The sequence below is a fragment of the Micropterus salmoides genome, unplaced genomic scaffold, assembly GCF_014851395.1.
Source record: "Micropterus salmoides isolate LMB-PRFRI ecotype aquatic unplaced genomic scaffold, ASM1485139v1 Ms_hic_scaffold_21, whole genome shotgun sequence".
NCBI classification, from domain to species: domain Eukaryota; kingdom Metazoa; phylum Chordata; class Actinopteri; order Centrarchiformes; family Centrarchidae; genus Micropterus; species Micropterus salmoides.
Window position 1 is genome coordinate 10,184,340 of NW_024041262.1, and position 22,640 is coordinate 10,206,979.

General features: G+C 42.4%; 1 protein-coding gene across 2 annotated transcripts in view; it reads right to left on the reverse strand.

Annotated features, from left to right (window-relative positions):
• Positions 1–22,640, reverse strand: part of LOC119915668 (transformation/transcription domain-associated protein) — an 87,330-nt gene that overhangs the window by 50,380 nt on the left and 14,310 nt on the right. For both annotated transcript variants that reach the window (XM_038735319.1, XM_038735318.1), the window contains 22 exons: positions 22,316–22,533; positions 21,978–22,175; positions 21,501–21,761; positions 21,133–21,294; positions 20,671–20,767; positions 20,169–20,290; positions 18,700–18,870; positions 18,038–18,106; positions 16,001–16,120; positions 15,278–15,397; positions 14,817–14,981; positions 14,404–14,585; positions 13,653–13,851; positions 9,554–9,682; positions 8,391–8,657; positions 8,079–8,285; positions 5,530–5,688; positions 5,014–5,154; positions 3,893–4,003; positions 2,951–3,097; positions 1,035–1,248; positions 621–749 (listed from right to left, as the gene is read on the reverse strand). In XM_038735319.1, the coding sequence (XP_038591247.1) occupies positions 621–749; positions 1,035–1,248; positions 2,951–3,097; positions 3,893–4,003; positions 5,014–5,154; positions 5,530–5,688; positions 8,079–8,285; positions 8,391–8,657; positions 9,554–9,682; positions 13,653–13,851; positions 14,404–14,585; positions 14,817–14,981; positions 15,278–15,397; positions 16,001–16,120; positions 18,038–18,106; positions 18,700–18,870; positions 20,169–20,290; positions 20,671–20,767; positions 21,133–21,294; positions 21,501–21,761; positions 21,978–22,175; positions 22,316–22,533 (3,588 nt within the window). The remainder of the gene's footprint in view (positions 1–620; positions 750–1,034; positions 1,249–2,950; positions 3,098–3,892; positions 4,004–5,013; positions 5,155–5,529; positions 5,689–8,078; positions 8,286–8,390; positions 8,658–9,553; positions 9,683–13,652; positions 13,852–14,403; positions 14,586–14,816; positions 14,982–15,277; positions 15,398–16,000; positions 16,121–18,037; positions 18,107–18,699; positions 18,871–20,168; positions 20,291–20,670; positions 20,768–21,132; positions 21,295–21,500; positions 21,762–21,977; positions 22,176–22,315; positions 22,534–22,640) is intronic.

Genomic DNA, 22,640 nt, shown 5'->3' on the forward strand with positions numbered 1-22,640 from the left:
AAATGTTAAAATGTCACCACCCCATCAGATCAGCGCTACCTCTCTGCGACAGCGGGATACCAAAAGCTTTTTATTGACCACAACTGCCATTTTGGGACACTATCAAATAGTGTTACCTTTAGACTGCTCTCCTACAGCCATTTGACACCTTGAGGGCACTTTATTTGGAAAGCTATTGTATATTTCAAATAAAAAGAAGAGGGAAAAAAAAAAAAAATCAAATAACTTCTTGGAATACGTTTTAATGTAAGCTTTTTCCATAAATACTGTCTGACATCTGGGAGGATAACAGTAATGTTCGTAAAGGGAGGATGGCCGAAAGCAGCAATCCTTCCCGAGACAACCTTTCCCAAACCGCTGGACTGTTGCCTCTGTTTTAACAGACCAGATGTTAGCCCAAGTGGCAGGGCCCATCGGCTTGCATTTTAACGACCCACTCACTGGCTTAATTGCTAAAAGTGACTGAGGTAGCTTGGCTTTTGTAGGGGAAAGAGTGGGAGTGTGAAAAACATATTTAAAAAAATACTGGGTTTATGAGCAACAAAGTGAGAGTAACAGAGCACAATGGAGTAGAAAGGCATAAGTGAGAAGAAGAATAAAGGGAGCGCTGAAGATCTTACCAAAGAGCTGTGTGGGGTTAGTGTTGCTTGTGGCTTTTTCATAGTTGGTAAGTCCCTCATAGATGACCTTGCCCACAGCGGCATACAGACACTCCAATTCCTCATACTTGGATGCCACTGTTGATGTGCCTAGAGGGAGACAGCAGTGTATGCTTCAAACAAAGAAAAGCTGAGCATCTAAATCAACCCCTTGCTTTTAGCACGTAGCAAGCAAAAAGCAAACTTATAAATTTAAGCATCAATCAAGAGAGCAATAATCCAAATATGTGGGCATGTCTTTAATGAACACAGAAGGGAGTTTGTAATTTTTGGTTTTCGTCAGAGAACTCAGATAGTGCTTTCCTGAGTTTTTTCAGTATAGCCTGCCTGACTAAGTTCCAGATAGAAATTAGGCATTAAGCACTGGCAACTTACTAGGCTCTGTGGGGAAGATGCTCATTAGACGAGAAAGGAGGGAGTGGACAGCCCGCAGGACTTTTGTGTTGCCGCAGGTCATGCATGCAGCGATGCCCCGCTGGAGGGGTTTGAAATGGGCCAGGATGGCTGGGGACTGCAGCACTGTCAGAAGGAAGCAGAGAATCTCTAGTCCAGTGCAGATGTTGGAGATGTTAGCCTGTGCTGGCTGCTCCTGAGAGGACACGGAGAAGAACAGTGGGTTTAAAGAAGTGTGTACGTGAAACAAGTAGTCATGTGTGTTACGAAGGACAGACATATAAATTAAATGTGATCCCCATATCAAGGAAAACATTGAGGCTTATCTTTTCAGAAAAACTAAAGTGCAAATTCATCAGTAGATGCATTAATCATTTAGGTTTTTATTCCATACAAATTCCAGACAACAGAGAAATCAATATTCTACACACAGAGGTATTTCTCACAACAAAAGAACCAAGGTAATGTGATTGCTGCTAAACTAAAGATCAATTGCCAACTTCGGGTCCTAATTTTGTCTAAATTGCAGTCAAGTTTTACAAAGATGGCAGGGCCAAGAGGATAATCTGGGACAGATCCATGGCACAAATCTTGGCTAATGAACAAGGTGACTCTTGCGATAGACTCATGGTAGATATTAGGGTAGTATTGATTTGGCTCTGTATTAACAGAAAGGGACCTCGTCTCTGGAGCCATGCAGATAGGGCATATGCATGTATGTATGTTCTGTGTGTGTGCGTCCCCTGCCCCTCCTCATTTGCCCTCTCACTCCACTCCTACTGACTCTTAATCACTGCGACACCAGTACATTGAGATGATAAAAGGTAATCCGATTTAGAGCATTGTTCATTAGTCTGAGTAAGTTGGCTAGGCAGACCCACAGAAAGCCTTGTTTGTCAGACCATTCCCATGGGATCTGCAGGGGCTGATTGGGTTTGTGTGTGTGTGTGCACAGAGAAAGGCACGGCCGATGCAGTGATCCCCAAAAAGGAACAAGGGAAGTACGTGACAATTGCCGGCGCATGGTGATAAGCTTGTCTGAACAGTGGCGCTGAATCAGACCAGCGAGATGAGTAGAGAAGGAGAGGAGCAAGTGATAAAAAGAAAGAGAAGAAGAATAGAAGAAGACAAGGGCTGCGATAAGAGGCTGAAAAGAAAAGAAAAGAAGAGATGAGAGGGGGAAGTGGTGGCAAGAGACAGAAGGCGAGGAGTGAAGCAGAGAGGCATACAGAAGGCAAGGATGAGGAGTTTCGGATGAAGAGGGGTGGAGGGGTTGAACGGGAAGGCACAGGCCAACCCGGATAGACTCCTGTTATCTCACCACTGTCATTATTTTGTCATTATGGTTGTTGGCGTCTCACTTCATGTATTACTGATAACAGACAAAGGACTCAGAGACTTTAAGCAAACACTTGGAGCTTAAGCAGGAACAGGAAAACTTCTGCAGTCTCCAGGAAGGAGAATGGCACAGTCGCCTTAGTTATCCTTTACTGTTTGCTGCGTATTGCTTGGAGTTGTAACAACAAGCCTGAATATTTTAAATTTTATTTAAATGTGTTTGCCAAAAACACTGTTGATGAAGTAGACTTGCACTAGCAACTTCAAATAACCAGTGATATCAAGGTTTTTGGACTCAGAAGCAATAGTCCTCATCAAAAAACAGAAAAGATAAGCCAGACACTTGCAGAAAGTTAATATTCCGCAGTGGAAAATCCAAGGAAAACCATTACAGGTCTTGATACTCTGAACTCTGGAAGATGCAGTGCAGAAACATAGTGACAATGGCTTAGCACCAAAATGTCAACAACATTAGCATGACTGTGGATATTTTAAACATAAAGGCAGCCTAATAAAGGCACATAATGACTTAGTCATCCTGAAAGCATATGGCATCTTACCACTGTCATAAGAAGCTTGTCAAACCACTGTAGCTTAAGCTCGGCACGAGGCCACATGTCAGGCCTGAGGGCAGACTTCATCAGGCTAACACAGCGACGGGACAGCAGCTCCCCCGGAGACCCAGCCACATTGGTGCTGTCGTTCACCTAGAGGGGAGAGGGGGAGGGAGGTTGGTATCATTATCGTTATCAATGACGATGGGTCTTCATCTCATCACAAAGTTGTCCTGGTGAGGTGTGAAATCACAAAGGGCAAGAAGAGACCAGGAATCTGCAATCAGGAAGCCATGCACAAGCCCTCACACGTTGAGAAGCATCCATCCTGCAGAAACATCCTTGAGCATGACAATGAATCTGTACCAGCTCTAGGTGTGGTTTTCTTTTGGTTGACGGTAATCCCCTGGCACCCGTGAAAAGATACAATATTTCTACAGGGATCAGTTTAGTATCACAACACACTGTTATCACGTCGAATACAAAGATGCTTCTTTGGTCTGTTCTGTGCGCAGTGAGTGACCCCCAGCAGTATTACAGGAGGTTATATTCAACAGAGATGGTTGGATGAACAGTGAGAATGGAGCTTGGCCCAAAAAAGAAAGTAGAAAAAGTCAAGGTGAGTGAAATCTCAACAGTCTATTTCAGGCTTGTAACCAAGGACAACACTGCCACCAGACCAAGGGACAGCTTTGAGAGAAGACACATAAAGGACTCTGTGTGTGTGTGTGTGTGTGTGTGTGTGTGTGTGTGTGTGTGTGTGTGTGTGTGTGTGTAGAGACGTGTTTAGGACAGCCACCAGGTGTGTCCTACCTTCACTACTGAGGGGTTAGGATAGTTCTGTCCTACCTGGCAGGCGCTATGGATGGCAGAACTTTACCTGGTGTGGGTGGGTGTGTGTGTGCGCGTGTGGGTGTGTGTGTGTCGTGGTTATCGCGGGGGTGTTACCTGGCATGCAATCCTGATGAGGAAGTTGACCACTGTGTCCGTATGTTGTTTCTCGACAGGCTTTGTGAGCATGGTCTCTGTACCTGGCATGGACTGGCTACGGCCAAACACCTAGAGACGCACAAACGACCATTATAATTATTAATATGTCAGCTTCTTTTTTGTTTGAATACAGAGAAAAGAAAGATTCCATAAACAAAGAAGATTTTAAACTTTCAGTGGCTATGAAACTAAACAGACCTCATAATAAAACTCTGACAGCCGTGCAAACGCTGCACACAGTCCTTATTTAGGAGGGAATGTCAAAGAGCCTGCACAAAGCCAGGGTTTTGCCTGCATAGCTTATTAGAAAATAGGCTACAACTACGATTGTCTGATAACTATGCTGGTAACTTTCTGAGAAATTAACATTTTCTCAGTTCAAGTAGAAAGAAATGCTGCTATTGCGTTTTTCTCCTGACATCAGGTAAAATTGCATCCTCATTAAGAGTGCTATTACTAAGACTGTTTTCACTGCCCAATCACTATCCAGTCTACAACACATAGCCGCACAGACATGTTGTTGACTGTGGTGGGACTGCAGGTGCAGTCAAGGCAGTATTATTGAGCCTAGCAAAACCTGGGGGGCTGTGATAGCAAGACAATGGAGTTAACAGACAATTTCAAAGTGTTTATTTTAAATAAAAACGGCCCTTTGGAAGATTACTTTTGTATTTATCACAGATTCAACAACTGAGATTTAGAACAGGCACATTTTCCAACAAAGGCATCTGAAAACAACAGATCACAGAGGGATTCGAGATGAAACAGATGTGAGGCTGCAACACTCTTGTAAGGAAAAATGGATTAAGGCAACAACAATCCTGCTGACATCTCCTGTTGGCAGGTTGTGTCTCAGACGGATGTAAAAAGGGCTGTTTGATCAAAGAATCTTTCAAACAGTTCTGCAATCACTCAGAGAAGTGTAGAACACGGGGCAGCCAGCAAGAACTTTGCAGGTAGAAAGGATGCAAATGTTGATTTTGGTGGGTAATGAAGTATTTTATTGCCAAATGCTGGCTAAAGTGATCGGGCACTCATGACCGCATTCTGCTGGCCACTGAGTAATGGACTGAGCTCACCGTGGAGGTGGCTCCGCTTGCCGCGCGGAACCTCTTGACATCTTGTCCAGCAGCACCAGCAGCTTCCAGAGATAGTCCTCTTTTCACAGTGCCTGCGCTCGTCCCTTCACCGACAGCCCCTACTTCGGCCTCTGACTCCGGCTGCCGCACCGAAGAGACAGGCAGACAGGAGAGGAGAGATGAGGACATAATTACAGTTTACAGAATGAAACGTGTGTATATCTCGTCAAAATTTCCGATCAGCTACCACAGAATTATGAGTCATGAGTATATTTTAATCTCTATGGCAAATGGCTTTTTCTTGTGAAATAATAAGCATCTCCAGTGCTAAAAAAAATATTGTGCGAAGTGAAGGACATAATTTAGTGGCACAGTGCACTTTATGTGGCCACAACACTTTCTATTGGATACAAACTGACACCATTTTAAGTCAATAAAAGCTGTTTGTAGTTCAAACAGGGCCTCTTAGCCCGGGTTTTGATGCGACTGTGTATTTATGGCAATCCATGAACACACCTGCTGGTCTTTGATCCTCTGTAACTCCCATTTGATGACCACCTCGGCCAGGTCCACAGCAAGTTTCCTTTGCTCTATGGTCACACTGGGGGTGAAGCCCAGACGCTGCATTGCACTGATCATGTGCTGCACCAGGTGGTGGCGCACAGGGTAGTACACCTGCAAAGAGAAAAGTAAAAATGTAAGTAACAATATGTAAAAAAGTATATAATAGAATCATTTTGAAATGTAGCGATTCAATATATTGAATATCTGGTTAACAGAAGCTTCCACATTTGATATTTTAAACACAAAGTATCAGGTAGGACTTTGCTGTATTATCACCAGTGGCAGATGGTCAGTGATGCCAATGGCAGAGTTTAAAAGAAACAGAAGTAGTACACATGAGAAATGATACCCAGCCAGGCTGAACAGATGACCGACAAGTTTGTAAATAACCCAAATTTCTACATAAAATGCCATCATAGCTTGGGGACAGTTTTGTTTTGCATTCTTTAATTTTATTTGAACATCTCACAACTTGAGCTTCCACTCTTTGCAATCACCAGATGCAGAATTCAAGTATAGAAAGAAGAGTGGTATAGTGATATATGTTGTAGGATTATAACCAAACAATCCACTTTGTGGGTCCTCAAACAAAAAACATCTCTCTCTCCCGCCTACACGCCCATAAATTTCAGTAAGACCCAAAAAAGTGAAGTAAAATTTATAATTATGTGATTAAACATGAAGGTTTTTCCTATTAATTTTACATTGGTTTTGATATTTAATTATATTACTGGTTTGGCAAACTTGTTCTGAGAGCATCCACAACAGACGAGAACCTCTGCCTTCCCTCAACTTCATGTTAAACTGATTATCTTGCTAGAATCATCACATATAAATGATACTGGCATCCATTGCCTTAGCATCTACCCAAAACAATTATGAGTGAGACATGTTGCCGGTCTATGCATCTCAAAAAGCTGCAGCATCCATGTTGTGTGATTCTCTTCTCAGAAGCAAACCCAAGAAGGCCCTGCTCGACTAAACGCGTAAACACTGAGGTTTCCAATCAATCTGCCTGGTCTAAAAAATAAATAAATAGTGAATCAAAGGCAACTACATGTAATGTAATTTATTCTACACTGCCAATAATTTGCTCTAGATGTTGGGGTGATAACACATGCAAAGTTAAACTGGGTGCTCAATCACTCTGAGACATCGAGTCTGAAGAAGCAAACTCTGAAGTCGTATTCCCACTTAGTCTCAAGGACATGATGACACACACTTAGCCCTGAGAATTCACACTCTCAAGTGTCAAACTCAAGAGTCACTTAGCTTCATCGCAAACTGAACTGGGACTCTCAAACACGCAGACAAAAGAGCAAGAGATGAGATGTCTATCTGAGGGCTGTTGCCAGTGTCAAAGAATATTAAAGCTTCTCATTTTGAGGGTAATTATAGTTGATAGAGCAGGGCTTCACAGCCCCTTAATGACAGTGTGGCTAAGCCCTGTCCATCACGTGTGCACACAGACAAACACGCACGCAATCTCTCTATTTCTTTATTAAACACACACACACACACACACACACACACACACACACACGCACAAAGTCTCTCATCTGTCTGTCATTATCTTCTCCCCAGTGTAATTATGCTGATGTGATTACATTAGATTAGTCATCTGGCCCAGTGAGAGCAGCCTGTCAGTGAGATAGAGAGGGGAGCTGTGGAAAATGTCAGTCTTCTGCTAAGAGACTGTTGCTTTCTGACCAGCGAGGCGGTGAACATCAGCTGAAGGAGCGAGAGGGCAGAAAGTGTCTTTGAAGTTTGAGGAGGAAGGCGAACATAAAGGCCAATGATCCATTGCTGGTTGACTTGTGAACAGACTAGGCGCCCTTTGACTCTGCTGATCATCACTGAGGAGCGTGTGTCAGGGATGTATCTGCATTAACGCAATTACAGGCAGTAGGCATGGCTACTGTCAATATAAAACTCAAATTTAGTTAACTAACTAATATCATAAAACTATTAACTGGGCCATACAAGATAATCCAACTTTTAATGATGATACTCCATTCCTATTAGGAGTGGTTAAGGAGGCATCATATAATTCAGGGCACTCAGATAATCAGTAAAAATAGCTTCTCAACGGTTTCCCCCTCCATGTGGTTCCCTGCAGTTGTTGAAGCGACACTGAGCATGGAGCTGGCAGCAGCAACAAATTGCTGTGAATGTAAAAAAAGAGTGGCAGTTGCCTTCTCACTCCATGTGAAAAGTATAAGATGCTGATATCCGATAGTCAGTGATTACTCTCCCTCAAAAAAGGTATTACTTAGTGTGGTCTAAATGGGATGAATACCAAAGAACTTAAATGAACCCAGAGTGTCCAGACAAGTCCCTCATGATTACTGCACATCACAGGGGACAGAAATTTTTACTGTTCTGTCTGCCACACCCAGCCCAGATGAATACGCTGTGAATCAATACATTCAACACTGGCTGACAGAAGGAAGGGCTCTACTGACCAACTCTTAATCTGTGTGTTCTTTCATCCTGCTCACCCTGAAGTGCTGCACAATGAGATGCAGTATGTGGACCAGCTGCGGTACTGTGTGTCCCTCCTCCACAATGATTTTGCGAGTCCAGTGGGTCAACATCTGGTGGCCGTCCTCCATGCGTGCAGGCACAGCTGGGGTCAGGATGGCCATGGCCTGCCGTACAATGGCGCGGGCTTCCATGGTGTGGGCCTTCAGCAGGCTGTGGAAGACCTGTACAAAGGAAAGGTAAACATTGATGCTTACTAATTCTTTTGTTGTTAACTGGGCATGTGTACATCTGCTACACGCTCTACTCTTCTTTACTTTCTTCCTCACCTGCAGGACAATCTTCTTGTGAATTGCAAACTTTGCAATGATGTGGGCCAGAAGTAAGTGACCACTGTATTTACAGGCAGGGTCGACGCAGGCTTTGGGCAGTAGGCATGGCCAGGCGAAGGTCATGAGGCGCCGCAGCTTGCTGTTGCGTGACTTGTTGTTGTCATGAATGTGGTGGGGTGCGTGCTCCACCAGCAGGGTGGAGAACTGCAGCAGGCAGATTCGCAACGAGTCCAGCAGGTCAGCCTGCTTCTCTGGGTCCAGAACCTTGGAAAGGGATGGCAAAGATGGTTAAAAGGGGAGTGAGCAGAGTTTATGTAAACGTGAATGAACGATTATTTTTCCAGGTTTTTTTTCTTTTTGTTTTCTTACCAGGTGCCGACAGTGGTCCAAATAAGCTTACTTACTAAATGCACCTTGTGTGAAAAAATAAAAAAAAAGAATCTACTGTTTGCCTGTATTCTGCAGTTGTGACTGATATTTACATCCCAAAATCACACCGCCACAACAATATCCTTCTTCACTTATAAAACCTCTTACAAAAAGACAGCTTCCCCTTCAAAATACCCATCACCATCTGAATTCGCTGGAGAGAGGTACAGAGGGGAGGAGAGCAAATAGGGAGAGGGAGTTAAGTGAGGAAATGAGTTTTAACCAGACCGTAGAGGAGCCATTAGCAGCCATCAGGACCGGTGTTAGTCAGTGATGAGATCTGCCACAGCACAAACATATATGCTGACCTTTAGCATGGTCACACCGTGACATTTACACCAGGAATTATATTCTGGCCTGACGAACAAAAGCTAATGAAAGAGGGACCCGTGGGATGGTGGGAGGAAGAGAGAAAAACTAAGACAGGCGGAAGAGATGAAAAGGAAGGAGGGAGAGATGGAATGACAGCAATTAAGTGATAAAGTAATGTGTGGATGCATTGAGAGATGAAGAATCAGACTAAGTGGGATGTAGTTGATGGTGACTGAGAGTATAGAGATGTACTGGACTGATAAGACATTATGAGAGGAAATGCAGCAGTTAATGAAATCAGAGAGACGGATGGAGAGACAAAGCTGTTGAATAATGAACAAAGGAAAAAGGGGGGAGAATGAATGTGAAGACTGTTGAGAGCAGGAAAAATATACCTGCAAGCGTGTGTGCATGTGTACCTTAGTGATGAAGACACTGGTAATGCTTTCTGGATTGTCTCCTTCGGGGTTGGGAGGTCCAAGCAGCTGCTCACCTTCCCCCTTCTCAAAGCTATGCAGGAAGGCTGGATTCAGGATGTGCTGAAGCACCTATGAAACAGCAAAACCACATCTTCAACTGATTTTGCTCATTTAAAAAAAACACACACATTTTCCCACTTACTTAGGGGAATATGCAACCTTCACTCCTTCAGGTTTTCAAAAACTACAATGGATGATTTCACTGATGGCACACCTTCAAGAAATGATCAGTAAAATCACTAATCAGTGAAATCGCCTGGTGTGGTCTTTTAAAAGCTGCATAAAAGAAAAATGTGCACACTCTCAGCTCTACATGGCACATAATTAAGTGATGAAGCAGTGATCTACTCTAAAATCAGAGGGACACACCTTCCAAATGATAATAACAGAGGAAAACTTTGATTCATTAGAGAGGAAAAAAGAACTTCAAGACAGACTTTGAGGCACAGTAATGTCAAATGTATGAAACAATGGTAATAAAAAGGAGTCACATTTAAGGAAGAAGAAAAAAATCTCTACACGAAACAATACTAAAGAACCATTACATTTTCTCTTAATTAATCCATGAGCATTGAAAGCCAAAAAAAAAATCTAAACTATCACAGAGGAAAGGTTTAAAATGCAGTTTCCAAACACCCTAAAACCAGCAGGGACTGTTCCCAGGGATCTGTGAATGAAGACGCAGGCTTGATTAGCTGGTAAAATGCAGAATAAACCAACCACAATATAGCTAACGACTGCATTTATTAAAGAAGCTGCTATCTGTTAATGAACCCCCTTATTCAATCCATCATTTGGGGTGGGGACAGGGCATTGCTCAGCCGAGGACGAGCTGTGGCAGCATATGTTCAAGCTCCTCCATTATTCACACACACTCTGCGCAATATACATGCATGGTTGATAGACTCTCACAGGCATGCAGAAACACACGCAGCCCGAAATGAAGACACATAGAAAATGCATGGAGCACCAGTCTGTTCATCAGTCACATCTGTTTCTGTTCATTTTAAGCTTCTCTGACATCAATCAAGAAGAACACAGCATATTTCTGTAATGCCATTAGATGTTGTGCTCCTGTTTGCTGTGTGTGTTACTGCATGTGTGCACATACACATGTGTGTGTTGCAGTGCCACTAGGGTCCTCTCCAAACACAACAGTAGGGAGATAGTGGCAAGGGAGCAAGGGTGGGACAGAAAATGTATTATGCCCCCCTAAACAACATTAATGTTCAAATTATGTATGGCTTTTGTTGTAGCCACATAAAGTCTTGAATGATAGCCACTCAACAGTCGCACAGGTTAGTTGTAAGTTATAAGGTGGTTTACATTTACAAGTCTACATTTAGATACTCTAAGCAAGGGTTTTCAAAAGGCTGAGATTGTGGGCCTCCCCTCAGACAAAGCTTGGAAAAAGGAAATTCTACATCTCCTTTTGATAATAAATGTAATAACTAATATAATTTTTTCAGAGACTCCCATGAAACAGTTTGGAGCCCCCCCGGCCCGCCACTTTGAAAACCTCAGTTCAAAGCACTTTCTTTTTTTACTCTTTTGTCAGTGGATGAGTTTTACACATGGTTAGGTGAAGAGCAGCAGGATAATATTTCACTCATTATTACATCAAAGTAAGCTGAATATTTTAACGACACTGCTTCAATCATTTAATTCAATGAATTAATCTGTATTGATAATACAGTTCCACTCATGTTTCAGTACAGCGTTTAAAAAGATCAACACCTGTTTTTAAAAGTACTTTGGCGTTATTTTTCTATTATTGTTTCATTTGTCATTTCTAAATGTGAAATTAAAAAATGAAGAGTAACTCCATGTGAGTGAAAAACAGTGACACCATTATGCTTCTTCACCCACACCTTACACACACACACACACACACCTGTCGGTTTGTTCCAGGGGAAAGTCTTTGCTTGTAAATTTAGATTCCTTCTAATCTTAATCTACTTTGTTGTAGTTCACATGACAGAAGGCATACGGAGGCATTTAACTACTAAAAAATATATGCATTTGTTGTTTCAACTTAACACTGCAGTTTGATTTCAATCTCCACTGAGGAGATGATACTAGCACAGCATATAGACACAAAAAAAATCTACTACACTGTATGTCATGAAGTAGCAGAACAGAAAACAGACGTGCTGTGCTACCACAATTTCACTTGTTTATTTATTTGCCTGCTTGAAATCTATTCCATGAATTTTCAAACACATGTGAACAAAAAAGCAGCACAAAAGCTGCTTTCTATAAGAACTGTTTGGACAAAACAAAAGAAGCAATACAGGAGCAGCATGAGGTCAGTCTGTGCATCATAGATGATTCATTGCTGCTGTCCCACACTGCCTCCTCTCCTGTGTCTAGCTCAAAGTAAAATATTCTCCCAGATCCCGTGATGCTACACAAGAACCTCAGCAGCTAACTTGAAAGCATACTAAGAACACACACACACACACACACACACACACACACACACACCCCTTTGATATTATGCTTCCAGGAAAATGTTAAAGGCAATTATTTAAATGTCAGCAGCGTTAACGCCCACACTCCTTTACTTTCTCGTGACTCGTACACAAATCAACACAAACATATTCACACAGAAACACATTGTCTCTTTCTGGCTGTCTGTTTGTCTCTCTGCCTCACATGCACAGCTAGCATCTGCTGCATACCAGAGGAGGACAATTAATGGAAAAACAATATGAGCAAAATTCTGACGGGAGGTGGGGGTGCTGCGGCTCCACTAGCTGAGTGAGTACATTCAAACGCAGCATTTTGGTCAGCACAGTGAGTTGGCTGAACTCTTTCCCCTGCCTTTATTTTGTCTCTCCCTTGTCCATATGCTGCTGAAGCAACGTGACCTGAACAAGAGCAAAAAGGGAAGGGTGGGCAGCATCAAGTGTATGTCCTTGAATTTTGGGGTCTGTGTGCACTTTCCAGCTTCTCGTGTGTGTGTGTGTGTATATATAGTTGTGTTTTTGCCACACAGCCATTTGGCTATGAGTTGGAGTGTGCCAGGGCAGGCCTTCCCCACTGACCCGTTTGTACTTAACAGCAGTGCTGTTGCTCCTCTGTGCCAGGTTGTGTGCCTGTTACAGCTGTGCAAAATATGCGTGTGTATGTGTGTGCGCATCTGTCTGTGTGTGCTTGCATGAGAGCATGCAAGCGGGAGAGTGAGCTTAATTAAAAAGCAGCCCGAATGATTGTAATGCTTGCAGCAGCAGGTCAGGTGGAGAGGACAGAAGCATTCATCTGTGAGCCTCTGAGGGTCTACAACCAGACAAAATGACCTTCCTGACTCTATCAAACAACTTCTGGTACAAAATGCACCAACCAGAAAGGTCACACAGATCAGGCCCCACACTGAGGAAGCAATGTAAGTAAGTAAGCTGAGGAGATGCTAAAAAAATTTAGAACTCTGGTTGATTTTTTTGTGCATTATTCAGTGTAGGACTGGGTAAGCTTATGGACGATACAAGATTTTAATCTTTTTTTCCCCCACCAAAACATATTTCTTTGTTTCCAATTAGGGCTACACATGTCCTACAGTTCTATATTAGCATATTAATTTAAATATCTACTTATTTATTTAGCAGGCTTTATAAGACCATTGATCAGTAATAACTGTTGTGCTAGAAGAAAAGAGAAACATGACAAAGCTGCATACTCCTTCATTGCTGACTTGAACCTGAGTGTTTCACTAAAACTAACCAATTCTCACACATTATAACAACTCCATTTAAATTTAGACACATTGTAATAACAAACAAATTTAATCTCACTCTCTCCTTACTTCAACTGGTGGACCCGCGAGTAGTAGGCTAGTTTCGGTGTTGAACTCGTACCACAAGTCAAATACAGGTAATTATTCCCCCATGTGGTTTGGTTAGAAGTAATAAACCTCTGACTATCATTTGAATGTCAATTCCAAAAGATGTTTGCAAAATAGTAAGTCATTGGGAATTTTAGGTACCTGTGGCATGAAATCATAAATTAACGTCCCCACTCTGATTTCCTGTGTACATACCTTAGCTTTAAGCTCATCGTTGAAGTGTGGGTCGTTGAACTCGACAAAGCGGAAAAACAGGGCCCGTTTCTGGGCAATAGAGTAGTTCCTGGGAATCTCCTCCTCCATGTACTCCTTCAGGAAGGTCATGTTGCATAAGAAGCGACCTGTAAAGGCCCGCAGCAGCTGGAACAGCAGCTCGATCTCTGAGTAGTTACGCCTATTGAGGAGACGGGGGGGTGTAATGTAATGTAACTGTGATATGAACAGAACTCTCAAATAATATTATACCAGTGAGACTCCGGTTATTACCTAGTTTTACACTTTGTTATCAAAAAAAGGTTGAGTGAATACATACACTTTAAAATTACTGGCTGAGCGGTTGAAGGTTAATTTAACAGTGTGAAATAAACATCTGCTAAGTGCCTAGTGCACAAAATGTTTAAGCACTTTCTCTGTGCGCAGACAGAGAGGTGGAGTGAGAAGGCCATTCATGATTGGAATTCCATTAAATTAGTTAGAAACTGCACTAACATTTGTTGTAATAATAATACTAATTGCATTATTAGCTTGTAGTCCTTACACAAGCTAATAACTCAAATATGCTACTCAAGGTCACTTAAGTTTTACACTAATTTTCAGAGATAGGCTTGGCCCTATTGTGTCATATCACTTTGTTTCCTAGATTTTCATATGAAATGTCCATTGTCAGCACTTGCGACAACATTTAGGAAATATTCATCCCCATTACAATTTGAATGAGTCTACATACTTGCAGTAGCTAAGCAGGCAGAAGGCCAGAAGCTTGGGCTCTTTCCAGTTGGTGGCAGCCATGTTGTCTTTGCGATGTCTCTCCTGGAAGGCCTCACTGACCCAGACTCGCCTCAGCTGGCTGACCAGGGAGTGCTGCCCTGCCAGCCAACCCTCATCATTCTTCACAATGATGCTTATGATCTGTGCAGAGGGAATGAAGAAGAAAGGTTTGAGAGGTTAGAGGTTGTATGATGGTATTACTGAGAGTTGTGTAGTATTCACATTAGGATTAAGCACCACTGACACCTGACAGTTAGCTTTACACACGTGTGTGTGTGTGTGTGTGTGTGTGTGTGTGTGTGTGTGTGTGTGTGTGTGTGTGTGTCCTACAGAATGTATTAATTGATAGAATTGTAATGAAAATCTGTATACCTTGATAGCCTGAAACTGTAGGTCCAATCTGGCTGTGGTGGTGGAGGGAGATCCAGGTCGGACAGTTGCTGCAGTGCCAGCGGGAACCAGCAGGGGGACGAAGCGGTTGGGATTTGAGGCCAACACGTCTCTTAGAGGCTTGGCATCTTTGTGTTTCAGAAAACTCTGTATACAAACACATACACATACTTTAACTATAACACAAAATTACATATAGTAAGACTAGAGACCATGTTTGCTGCACTGGATCAACAACTGCAAAAACACATTTAAACAGACAATTAAGAATTGTTACTGAGAGTGATCAGTTTAAATGTAGTGTCAACAGGATCACTGAGCCAAAACACTCAACATATCCCTGAATATAGCCCATTAGATAGTCAGCAAAATGCAGTTTTAATGGCAAATGTGTCAATGAAAAGATTGAAGGGAATGCTACTTAAGAGCTGCTGGCGGCTGACCATGAACATGCGGCTCCACTGGGGGTCATTCAGCGTAGCCTCCATCATGAATAGTTCCACTGTCTGAGATGGGTGACGCGTCAGGAACTTGATCAAAGGCTCCCTGAATGGACTGCCAGCCTGGCACAGGAGGGATGAGTGAGGGGGGAGAAAAGAAATAGCAAAAAGAAACAGGCAAAAAAGGAGGAGGAATGGAAAACATTTTAATGAAAGCAAATGCAGATTTAGATTTTATCACTTTCTTGTGAAGATCTGTGCTTAACAGCAGAGCTTAACGTGCCATTAATACTATACATCAGATACAGATCAAATAGGATTGCGAAGCTTATCTCATGATGGAAATCATGAGATTAACAAGTATTTACTGTAAATTTATCCTGCATTGCTTACTCTGCCTACAACATGTCTCAACTAATGTTAATTACCATTTTTCAAGCATTGTTAATTTTTTTTCTTCAAGACATTTTCATCATCTTTTCCATTAGACCAATCTCTTCTTTTCTTGATTCATTCTACACGACACAACTGCCCTTATAAGGCCAAGGGATAGTATGAATAACAAGGAATAGCTTCTATTATCATCAACTAAAGCCTCCCTTTTCTTGAACTCTAGCATCTCTGCCTTTATTGTCTGCATGTTTATGATCTATTTTTTATGCTACTTTTGAAGTAGGACTGTACAATCCCGAGAAGTCTGTCTAAACAGTGGAGTTGGTGTCCTACCTCTATGAGCATGGCCCTCTCTGTCTTCATGACCACCTCGAGCAGAGGCTTGACCAGAGTCTGAGGTGCGGCTGGGATCAGGTGGAAAAGGTTAATGATGGCAGAACAGATCTTCATCTCCTAGAGGAAGAGTCAGAGAAAAGGAGCAAGGAAAAAAGTGAGTGGATGAAATTCTTCTAAGTATGATGGAACTAGACAAGGACATTATTTCAAAAAGACCGTCTTGATGGACAGCCACTGTGGAAAGACGAGGATTTAGTCAAATGACAATGCAATCTGTGCTCATTGGACAGTTAAGTTCCCACAGGAAGGATAAGTTCTTAGATTACATTCGCACAAGTACAAGTACAAACAAATAACGGATAGTTCCATGATAATTTTCATAAACCTTGTGTTATTTATATCTTAGAGGTGCAAAAGTCAAAGGGAAGGGAGAGAACTGGACATTTCCAAAACAGTCAAAATGTGAGGTTAGGCTGAGATGACAGTAAAATTTCTGAAGACAACCACTGACACACAGACACAGAAATATAAGGCAACTCCACCGGCACCATTACCACGACATTGATTCAACTAAGTTCAAATCACTGACAGAGTGTCACCAACAGAGGGCGCAACACGAGATCACATCTCACCTCAACGCCCTCCAACGCAGGCTGTACCGGAACGGGAGACAATGATCAGAGTCAGCAGAGCAGTATGTGTGCATTTTTGTGTGGCTGTGTGATGTCTGTCTTTGTTCCATATGGAAGGTGAGCAGATAAGACAGGGTGATAATGAAATGAATGGAGAGACAGCAGCAACCTTTACGAGTGACCTCGCGAACAACTTTTCTCAACACTGAGTGAGTAACAAGGCAGGGGCCGTACTGGACTGTAAAGCAAGGATTATACTTTCTGCACTTTCTGCATCCACGAGTACGGGAGGGTCCATGTGACGAAAAAATCGTTATCTGCGGACGTCCACGTGCCTCCTGTTTTTTATGACTGCGCGGATGCTACCAAGGCACCAACTGATCTACTGTGCATGTGTGGAACAAGTCCGCCAAGCTGACTCCAAAAAGTAGTATAAACAGAAGTTGTCAGCAGCTGTCCGTGTGTGCGTCCGCTCCAGAGTATATTTGGGCTTTAAGTCGAGCAACAAAGAAACTGACATTTTGTTTTTGTTCAGTCAAAGCAAAATAAGTTCTTTTTCCTTCATATGCGCTCTTTAACTCCTTAAACACTTCTCCTTTCTGTCAAAACCCTCTTCCATGCCTATATGTCTTCAGACTATCCTCTTTAGCCATTCTCCATCCCTCTTTCTACAGTTTTTGTCTTTATCAGGCTAAGCTAACTGACCCCATGACCCTGGCTTTGTTGCTACTGCCAGCCTTGATGTCAACATGCACAAAGACCACGAGTTGGAGGGAAGGAAAGACAATGGGCCAATTTGCATCCAATTATAACACCATTTTGAGATGCCGCAGAAAGAACTCACTTTAAAAGAAGGGATGAAAAAAATGGGCATTATTTCTATGAGGGAGAGGCAGCTGTTTCCCCCCCTCCTTCTCTCTCACCTTTTCTCTGCCTTTACAAGGTTATCTGTCGGGGAGATAATGAGCAGACGCAGCGCTGGGCCCACCACCGCCTGCCTGGCGCCTAATTAATCATTGATTGTAATATGGCCACTCACAATTCATCTGGGAGGAGGCCACATTGAGGAGGTGTCTACTACTACTATGCGACTATGGCTTTGTGTGTATAAGGGTGCAATTTCTCTGCCCCTCGGCCCCTTCAGTGAGTGCTGTTTGATTTTGGTAGGGCAGATCAACTGAACAAAAAATGGTGTCAGTAGACAGCTGTATTGACCTGCTCCTATAGGAGATGGCTGCTTCTGTGCTGTATTCAAACAAGGCTACTACAAAAGTAGATGAAAGAAGCAAGACACAGCTACATGTTATGAGTGATGTTGGCTTCAAATTTGCATTCAATTTCCCAGTGCTGTAAGGTGTGGGTGTGTGTAACTGTCTGGTCTGTCTGAAATGTATATACTTACACTGCCATCGCTGCGCTGGCCTCCCTTGTGTGTTATAACAACCACCTCCATCCACTTCCTCAGGTGTTGCTGAGAGAGACAGACAGATAAGATTGAGACTGCGTGTTTGTAAGTGCTTTTACACATCTGTCTAGTAGTACAGGGCACCAACAAGGACTGAACGTTTACTAAAGAAATTCAAGTATTAAATAACACATTTACACCAAATAAACTAAATGTGTACTATGTTTAATCATACAACTATTATACAGCAGATAAGTGTGGCGACAATAATTATTTCCACACTATGACCTGACACATTGTACTAACCATGAGCCCTACTGGCACACAAAAATATAAACAGGTAAAAAGGGACAGCTACCAACAATAATCGTATCCCTAAACTTTTCCTACTGCTTATTGCGGTTATTACTAATAATATTAATACATATTTGAAACATTATACAAGAAACTAGTAACTGAACATTGTTTATTTTAAAAAAAGACAGACAATCCAATATTTACATACTCACATACTAAATAATCTATAGTTTAAGACCTGGCACCAACATTGCCACAGTTAAAGGGTTTGGTCGCCATGTTGAACTGTATTCTGTGCTGTGAAGTGTTTTGAACAGAAGATATTGTGAGAGGGGAGGAAGACAGAGGCTGACATTTCTCACCATCATCTGATCACAGAACTTGTCATTGAAGGAGTTGGGGAAAAGCCGTGTGACAGAGGTTAGGCGGTTCACCACGTTGAGGGTCAGGCTGCGGTAGTCACCCAGCATCATCAGCAGGGGGCGCATGTGAGTGTGGATCTGGTCCACCTCAATGGTTGCACCTTCCAGGAACTAAAATGAGGTAACAGGGAAAGTCCCATTACAATTTCAAAAACTTTCAACATTTTTTTTAACAACTCTTAAAATTAATATTGTAAAAGAAACAAGATACCCTTAAAATCTGAGGTTTAGTTTGTAAATATATGCCTCCACAGAATGTTCCACCATTAGATCTGGCCCTGTCAAGCTTTCTAGCCCTTTGAACTGCTCACAACCCCTTGTGTCTCCATTAAGTAACTAAGGCCACTCAAATGAGGGCATGACCAGCCGTAAATAAGCACACATGACAACACCAAACACTGATGACGCACACGCACACCCTCACACAGACGAGAGGGAATGATGCATGGCAGCCACATTCATTTTCCTCTCTGTGCCGAGAACAAACACTCCATCCTGTATCGATCGGGCCATGGCAACGCTCATTAGTGCTAGCAGGGCAGAGATGAAAGAATGGAGGGGGCAAAGAATGGCTAGGCAAAAAAAAACCAGGATAGTGAAAAGAAGTGACGGTGGTAAAGAAAGAAAATGAAGGACGTAGAAATGGAAGGAAAAAAGGGACAAAAAGCTCAGGGTAGATTGATGGTGAAGATGGTATGGATACTTGATAAATAGAGGTAGGACAGGTTCAGGGAGACTGTGATAAAGCAGAGGGAGGTCCATATGAAGATAAGTGGGTGGGGAAATGTTACGAGGGGAGGATTAACAAAGGACTTCTAAGATGGCAAACGACATGAGTGATACTGATAAAAGGCTAATGAATCAGGAAAGAAGAGAGCAATGGGAAACAAGATAATAAAAAACTATACTTAGAAAACACAAAACAAGCAAAAGAGAAAATAAAATAAGTGCAAATGATAATACAGTGAACAAAATTATAAATGCAACCCTTTTGTTTTTGCCCATATTCATCATGAGCTGAACTCAAAGATCAAAGACTTTCTCTATGTACACAAAAGGCCTATTTTCCTCACATATTGTTCACAAATCTGTCAAAATCTGTGTTAGTGAGCACTTCTCCTTTGCCGAGATAATCCATCCACCTCACAGATGTGGCATATCAAGATGCTGATCAGACAGCATGGGTATCCCACAGGTGTACCTTAGGCTGGCCACAATAAAAGGCCACTTGAAAATGTGCAGTTCCATGACACAGCACAATGGGATTTTGGATGTATGACAACATGGTATTCTACATAGTTAGTCTAATAAGTGATTTTTGAAAATGAGAAATCATTCACGCGTAATACAAAGATTTTACGTGTAACATTTTGTGTAGGTCATAATGTAATGTGTTATGTTGCACTGACCTTCCTCATACATGCCTCGCCCGCTTCCTGCAGTTCATTGTTGGTGGAGTTGAGGGCTTTAAACAGGGCAGCAATGATCTTCTCTCTGGACTGTGGCAAGTAATTACAGGCTGCCAGGGCATCTAAACCGGAAAGAAAGAACAACAGCGGCATTAATCAGTTCCTTTCTGGCAAGAAACAGACAAGAGATGGTCAATTAAATAATCCAAACATAATCAGATTAAATCAGATTATTTAAATACTTTAACAATTTTACTAATATAGTCAATAAATCAATTCACACAGTGGTAAAACCAAGTGACAAAATATGGTCAACGTTAATTATTAAAAACAGTCTCCGCTAACATAACAGTAATTGGACCATTAAATTATAATTAATTATGAATAGTTTGCAAATTTCATGTATTTAGCTTTATCCAGAACAACTTGCAATGAACACAAACCTCAATTGCAAATTTCCAACAATACAAGGGACCAATTTCAAGCATTAGGGCCTACTTACTGAGAGCAGCGATGCGAAGGGGAACCAGGGAGGGGAGGCTCTTGTAACAGGGCAGCTTCATCAGAGCAGCATCCTCTGCCTCACACAGGTTCAACAGCTAAAAAGAGAGAAAAGACACACACCAAGCTGAGAAATTAATAATCAGAATGCTAAGGTGGTGATTTAAGATATTAATGTTTGAAGGGGTCCACTGTCTGTAAAAAGGTGGAAGGTAGAACACATTTCTGTTTTTATCTTTTGTGAAAACATGCAAGATCATCATGTGTGAGATGCCTTTGCAATAACACTGTGCAAAATGTAATTTAAATACATTTAATATGGAAAAAAGTTTGCTTCTGCTTGACTATGTTTGATTCAACAGCCATAAAAACAAGAACAAAATAACTAATATGAGATAAAATTAACAAAACAATTAGGAAAAGTAGATTTGAATAATGTCTGTGACTTCTGCATATTGCATACCTCTGTGTAGAAGACCTTGTGCTCCATGACATTGAGGTCCATTGTGAAAAGGCGAGGCTGCAGGGTGGTGCAGAAGGTGTTGCCCTCCATCAGGCCGATCTGGGCGTTGGCAGGCTGGTGGCGGAGCAGGTGTTTCTTCGGGGGAACCATATCTTGCAACACCTGAAAAGAAGGAAACCATTAATTATTGTAGATATTTGGTTTTTCACTTTGAAGACTCTCAGAAGGTATCAGTCCAGGATGATCAAACGTACTCCTCGATTGTTGCCTATTTTGTGTTTAGGATGAAAACACAGTTACATTTTATATAAGCGTGCACAGCATGAAATCATGGCATACATAGAAAACTTGACAGTCTTTTGTTTCACCTCTTTATGTGGCTCCATGATGACGGTAACACTCTTGCCGGTGACCTGGGCGAGCACCTGCAGGGAGTGCATGGCCTGCTTTCTGACGGTTGAGTTGGGGGAGGTGACCTCTCGGACAAGGTCATGCGTGACCATGTGGAAAGACTTGTCCTGGGCAGCCAGCAGCTCCTCCGTCTTTTCTTCATCTTTCAGTGGAGTGGCACAGCGCACAAGCAACTGCTCCAGGGTGGTCTTAGCCATGGCTACTGCTCCATTTGACACCTTATTGTGAAAATCAATACGGTAGTAAGTACAAGGCCACTGTAGTGACAGTGCAATTGTAAGACAGAGAGCAATTTTACAAGTTGTTAAATTGCACCTGCTGCAAGTCTGTAAACATCACGTGAAGACAAAAGCTGACAAAAAATAGAAGCAGGTAAATCTACTCCTTTTGGAATTATTTGCTAAATATTAGATTGTTCAGTCATGCCCTCTCACCTCTCCTGTGAGGTCCATCATGACAAAGAGCAGGGCCTTGAGAAAGGTGAGCTGGTTCTGTAGCACCCAGATCAGAGGCAGTCTCTCCATTAGGAACTTGATGGACACCACACCACCAAGCTTGGCATACCAGGCCTGTTCATAGCAGCAGGCGCACAGACGCTCCACAATGTAGGAGAACAAGGGCAGCTGGCATGCCTGAAGATGTAGACAAGAGGCCAGGATGATTAACTGACTCACATTTAAAAACTATACCGGAGCTACAAAACAATTGGCACAATGAACATGAGCCAACGTCTTAATTACATTCACAAACAACCCTCCTCTACATGACATACCCTCTCCTTGGAGCCTAGGATGATGCTGGCCACATCGAAGATGACGGCCAGGGCCACTTCTCCAATTTTACACAGCTCCTTCTCTTCATAGGCCATGCAGATAGCTATGGCATCAATCAGAACCAGCGGATCCATGCCCTTTGAGCCGTTCTCCTCACTGTGGAACATAGCCGTACTTGGCTGGCTGCCCAGCTGGTAGCACGGCAGCAGGAACGGACCTGGGATGAAGGGCGAGTACATTTACATTTATCTGACGCTTTTATCCAAAGCGATTTACAATTGCTATACATGTCAGAGATCGCACACCTCTGGAGCAACTAGGGGT